At 46.2% G+C, this 6,203-nt stretch overlaps 1 protein-coding gene across 2 annotated transcripts in view; it reads right to left on the bottom strand.

Moving 5' to 3' along the window:
- LOC108415926 (suppressor of cytokine signaling 7-like) overlaps nucleotides 1-2,976 on the bottom strand; it is a 55,184-nt gene extending 52,208 nt beyond the window's left edge. For both annotated transcript variants that reach the window (XM_037535476.1, XM_037535475.1), the window contains exon 1: nucleotides 1,901-2,976. In XM_037535476.1, the coding sequence (XP_037391373.1) occupies nucleotides 1,901-2,840 (940 nt within the window). In that variant the 5' untranslated portion in view covers nucleotides 2,841-2,976. The remainder of the gene's footprint in view (nucleotides 1-1,900) is intronic.
- Nucleotides 2,977-6,203: the final 3,227 nt, after the last annotated feature.

A 6,203-nucleotide genomic window follows, 5' to 3' on the forward strand; every position in this document is an offset into this window, starting at 1 on the left:
CTACCAACCGAAATGCAACACACACTGTCAAAACGTGGACCACCCGTAGCGAAGCCAGTGCCCACAGATGGTTCTTTAGAGAACCACTCCTGCAAAACATTTGATTGAGAGTTAAGAACCTTTATAAAGCACCCTCCTAAAGAACCTTCACATAATGTTAACAGAAGAAGAAACAGGAAGGACATTAAAACTGATGCAGAACATTCACGTTACGTGAAGGTTCCTCCAGCCTTTAAGAGGTTCTTCCTACGTATTGGTCTCTTTTTCCTCTAAGGCGTCACTTTCCGGCATATTGACTTTTAAGAGTGTGGTTATTATGTTTATTCGGGTCTCCCTGCACGGTTTCAAATGAAGGTTCTGTTCAGGTACGTTTTCCTTCATCAAGGTACAAACAGTGTAAATGTTCCCTCAAAGGTTCTACAGTGGTTTTAAGGTCTGACTGTGGACCTAAACCCTTTAATGTCCACACTATATAAGTCTGTGGCTTATATAGTGACTCAAAATGTGCTCTACCAAAGTTGAGTAGAACATTAAATGGTTAAATCAGTTCCTCCAGGTGAAAAGTTGGTATTTGTTCCTTTTCATAACCGAATGTTTTAAACCAGAGCAGTAGAATAAAAGCGAGAGGCGAGGCAGGGTGTGTGGAGTCAGTCCAGCTTAGAACAGATCATTTCAGTGGATTATGGTTCAGTTATGTTCCCTGACTAAAGGCGCTGAGATGGAGCCCTGAGGGTCCCACCCCAGTGACGAGAGGGGCACTGACCCAGAGTCAGTCTAGTACGTTTATTACTGAGCGTGTAAAGCTGGTCTAAATGAGGTGAATTCAGACCCATTCGGATGTTTCAGGACGTGGAGAAGTTCATGAACAGATTTCCGGTTTACAGCCGCAAAGGACAAACAATAAAAGGAACTTCTGCTGACCTCATACCATAAAACCACTCTGACAAAGTTAACATTACATATGAAACTTATGATTTAATTGTAACTTTCTGACTAACTAATTCAATCTAGAAGTGCACACACATTTCGCTGCGGTCGCGACAAAACCTCATACACCTCGGAATTTTGTCGCTTTTCAATTTTTGGCCTGATTTGAAAGTGCCCATTGCTCTTTACATCGTGTGTGAATTCCATGATGAATGGACCAAAAGAAACGGCCCAAAATTACTTGGAAAAATTCTGGTTCCATTGACTTCCATTAAAAGCAAAGTAGGTTTTTTCCTTCTCCTGTAAAGTGACCATTTTAGAGATACAAGGTTTTGTTATGAACACATATATATAAGCAGAAACACACACACACACATATATCTATATATATATGTATGTGTGTGTGTGTGTGTGTGTGTGTGTGTGTGTGTGTACGTGCTCAGCGCATTATGACTGAATCTGTGACGATAAAACTGGCAATGCGGCCATTAAATCCAGTCAATAAATATAATATCTTATATTATGAGTCTGTTTCGGGAGGAGTCTGAGATATTCAGCCTATTTTTACTTGTTTTCAAATTTTATATCGTGAAAACTTCTTATAATACTTCATAAGATTATTTTGAGCGTGAAAATTATGATTAAAGGAAGTGAAATTGTCTTAAATTCTGGAATCATTTTGCTCCTTAAGATGACTTGAAACGAGTCTAAAGACGAGGTAAAGCGTCTTATGAAGCCTCGTCCTGAGAAATATTAGACGTACTGAAGATGTTATTATTTTACTGTTTTCTTTTTTGTGTGTTTCTGTTTCATTTTGTAAACTATTTCACTGTGAAGCACTTTGAGCTGCTGCTGCGTGTATGAAGGAGCTCCACACGTTCACTGTGATGATTAGGATTATCATTATTATTGTTAGAATTCAGATTATTTCACCAGCCAAGGCAGCAGTGAACCTTAACACCTCATCTCCTACCTGGAGGGCTACTGTGGATCCCGGTTCCTCCAGGTTCCGCTGGAGACCGTGGGTCACAGCAGGCTTCCCGGGTCAGGCGGTGCACTTGGTTCATGAGTCCGCTGAGGGAGCTGCTGGAGAAGGTCTGGTGTTGCTCCTGACCGGCGTTGGCTCCGCTCTGCTGGGGAGCGCTCTGAGCCCCGGTGTCGCCCTCAGAACCGTCCCGGCACCCTGCTTTGCCCATTTCTCCCTGCGCCCCTAAACCCTCCAGAACCAGCAGGGCGTCGCTGGTCTCACTCGGGTCCTCTCCGGGTTGGGCTCCCGGCACGTTCTGGCAGGTGCACAGAGGAACATCTCCATCCTTCTGCAGGACATCTCCCTTCCCCAGCTCCCCCAGCCTGCGGGCCAGTTTCAGGACCGGGTCCTGGAGGTCAGGGCTCACAGCTGCGGTGCTGGAGGGCTTGCGGGCGGTGGTGGTCCCCAGTTGGTCCGCTAAAGGTGACCAGTCCGGAGCATCTGAGATGAGCCGGTGCTTCTGGCAGAGGCTCTCGGAAACCTCCCTGGAGACTTTAGTGAGTCTGAAAACAGGACTCCATTCGAACCTCTGCGCTGGAGCCTCCAGGCTGGAGCTGCGCTCGCCAGCATCTCCTAAACCGGGTTGCCCAGGTCCAGGTCCGTCCAGACTGGGGTCACCTGGACCCAGGAGGTCCTGCAGAACCATGAGCTGACCTGCTGCTTCTGAGCGGCCGTCTCGCTCTGATCCACCGGCCATGCCGAGGCCATGCTGGAGATGCTGGAGATGATGATGGTGATGTTGGTGCTGAAGATGATGATGATGATGATGATGAAGGTGCCCCGTCTTGCCCAGCCCTGAACCCACCGGATCGTCTTCGTATTCGGTGGCGGAAACCAAACGCATCAGCACGAAATCGGGAGACGCGTCCCGCGCGCTGCTCATCATAAGCTATTATCGCTATTATTATTGATTATTGTTTATTTACATGAAGCTGCAGCTGCTCCGCGCTCCGGAGCCTCCCGCGCGGACTAAAACACCCCGAGGCTCCGCCACAGACTCGCTTTGTCCTGAGTGTGTGCGTGCGTGTGTGTGCGCGCGCGCGCCCCTTATTTATTTATTTATTTATTTATTTATTTATTATTCTATCATTTCCGTTGACGCTGCGCGTGCGCGCGGATTCGTGCAGGGCGGCAGTGCTGCGCGCTCACTGGCTCGCGGTGGGTGGCGGAAGTGACACACACTCGCGCTGCATCCGCGCATTCCAACAAGCAGATTGAAGTGAACACTAAAGTGCACACTATGTAGGGCGCCTAGCTGCAGTGAACGCGAGAGGGCGCTGCCGAGCGAGTCCAAAATGAATGGGCTCCTATGGAGCTTTTATGCAAAATAATAGTTTGCAAACGCTTTAATATATAAACATGCAGCAGCTACCAGAACACAGAGCAGCATAAAACACTGATAACCAATCAGCTCTCAGTAACAGTAACTCTAACAATCAGCTCTCAGTAGCAGTAACACTAACCAATCAGCTCTCAGTAGCAGAAACGCCAACCAATCAGCTCTCAGTAGCAGTAACACTAACCAATCAGCTCTCAGTAGCAGTAACACTAACCAATCAGCTCTCAGTAGCAGTAACGCTAACCAATCAGCTCTCAGTAGCAGTAACACTAACCAATCAGCTCTCAGTAGCAGTAACGCTAACCAATCAGCTCTCAGTAGCAGTAACGCTAACCAATCAGCTCTCAGTAGCAGTAACTCTAACCAATCAGCTCTCAGTAGCAGTAACACTAACCAATCAGCTCTCAGTAGCAGTAACGCTAACCAATCAGCTCTCAGTAGCAGTAACGCTAACCAATCAGCTCTCAGTAGCAGTAACTCTAACCAATCTGCTCTCAGTAGCAGTAACGCTAACCAATCAGCTCTCAGTAGCAGTAACACTAACCAATCAGCTCTCAGTAGCAGTAACGCTAACCAATCAGCTCTCAGTAGCAGTAACTCTAACCAATCTGCTCTCAGTAGCAGTAACACTAACCAATCTGCTCTCAGTAGCAGTAACTCTAACCAATCTGCTCTCAGTAGCAGTAACTCTAACCAATCAGCTCTCAGTAGCAGTAACACTAACCAATCAGCTCTCAGTAGCAGTAACGCCAACCAATCAGCTCTCAGTAGCAGTAACGCTAACCAATCAGCTCTCAGTAGCAGTAACGCTAACCAATCAGCTCTCAGTAACAGTAACGCTAACCAATCAGCTCTCAGTAGCAGTAACACTAACCAATCAGCTCTCAGTAGCAGTAACGCTAACCAATCAGCTCTCAGTAGCAGTAACGCTAACCAAGCAGCTCTCAGTAGCAGTAACGCTAACCAATCAGCTCTCAGTAGCACTAACGCTAACCAATCAGCTCTCAGTAGCAGTAACACTAACCAATCAGCTCTCAGTAGCAGTAACGCTAACCAATCAGCTCTCAGTAGCAGTAACGCTAACCAATCAGCTCTCAGTAGCAGTAACACTAACCAATCAGCTCTCAGTAGCAGTAACACTAACCAATCAGCTCTCAGTAGCAGTAACGCTAACCAATCTGCTCTCAGTAGCAGTAACACTAACCAATCAGCTCTCAGTAGCAGTAACTCTAACCAATCTGCTCTCAGTAGCAGTAACACTAACCAATCTGCTCTCAGTAGCAGTAACTCTAACCAATCTGCTCTCAGTAGCAGTAACGCTAACCAATCAGCCCTCAGTAGCAGTAACGCTAACCAATCAGCTCTCAGTAACAGTAACGCTAACCAATCAGCTCTCAGTAGCAGTAACCCTAACCAATCAGCTATCAGTAGCAGTAACGCTAACCAATCAGCTCTCAGTAGCAGTAACACTAACCAATCAGCTCTCAGTAGCAGTAACACTAACCAATCAGCTCTCAGTAGCAGTAACGCTAACCAATCAGCTCTCAGTAGCAGTAACTCTAACCAATCAGCTCTCAGTAGCAGTAACACTAACCAATCAGCTCTCAGTATCAGTAACACTAACCAATCAGCTCTCAGTAGCAGTAACTCTAACCAATCAGCTCTCAGTAGCAGTAACACTAACCAATCAGCTCTCAGTAGCAGTAACACTAACCAATCAGCTCTCAGTAGCAGTAACGCTAACCAATCAGCTCTCAGTAGCAGTAACACTAACCAATCAGCTCTCAGTAGCAGACATGCCTGCCCACACTGTAACTGTAACACCACCACCTTGCCATGAAGCTCCTTGTTAGAGAACAGCAAGTTGTGCAAAAGGTACTGAAACACTGAACAGCTGGACATGCACATTCAGAAGTTTGGAGAAGTTCACCTGTAAAGGTTAGAGTGCATTTTAGGTTCATCCTGAAATTTCACCCGAAAGCCAGATATCCCTGACTTTTTGTGAGTAGTGTATATATAACTAAATATACACATATAAAAATGTGTTTTGATATATTTATTAGTCTCTGAGCACAGGGGGGCGCTGTAAGCCCTTGTTTCTAATTTTTCACATTGGATCATGAAGCTTAATGGATCTGAGTTCAGACACGACTTGAAGGCAGCATGAAGTTTGTTCCCCTTCTTAGGGACCATCAGGTTTCAGTGTGGTCACTACCCTGAAAGACTGGTGTGAAATAACAACGATCCACAGTCTGGACACTCTCACAGCCTCAGGGTCATAATCAGCTCTGCAGTTCCTAGAACACCCCTCATAGGAGTACCAAGGGGTGGCCGGAGGGGGCCAGGACCACCCTACACTGAAAACTAAAATTAGTTGACTTCAAAAAATTAAGCTGCTTCTCAGGTTGAAGCTTAAATAACATCATATCTGAGTTACAGTTAGCGGTACTTTCTAATGGTCAGTGATCCACACAGATTAACCCAAACAGTCCTGTCAGTGTAAAGAGTGTCCACCGAGCTGTATTTCACATCCAGTATTTAGTGTGAAGGTGCGCTCTCATACTAAATAACATTGACAAAAATAATTATATTCATAAGTTGATAGACTGATCCAGACTGACTGATCCAGACTGACTGATCCAGACTAGACTGATCCAGACTGACTGGCCTGGAATAGACTGATCCAGACTGACCGATCCAGACCGACTGATACAGACTGACTGGTCTGGACAGACTCATCCAGACTAACTGATCTGGAATAGACTGATCCAGACTGACTGATCTGGACTAGACTGATCCGGACTAGACTGATCCAGACTGACTGACCTGGAATAGACTGATCCAGACTGACCGACCCAGACCGGCTGATACAGACTGACTGGTCTGGGCAGACTCATCCAGACTGACTGA

The sequence above is a fragment of the Pygocentrus nattereri genome, chromosome 27, assembly GCF_015220715.1.
Source record: "Pygocentrus nattereri isolate fPygNat1 chromosome 27, fPygNat1.pri, whole genome shotgun sequence".
Taxonomy (NCBI): domain Eukaryota; kingdom Metazoa; phylum Chordata; class Actinopteri; order Characiformes; family Serrasalmidae; genus Pygocentrus; species Pygocentrus nattereri.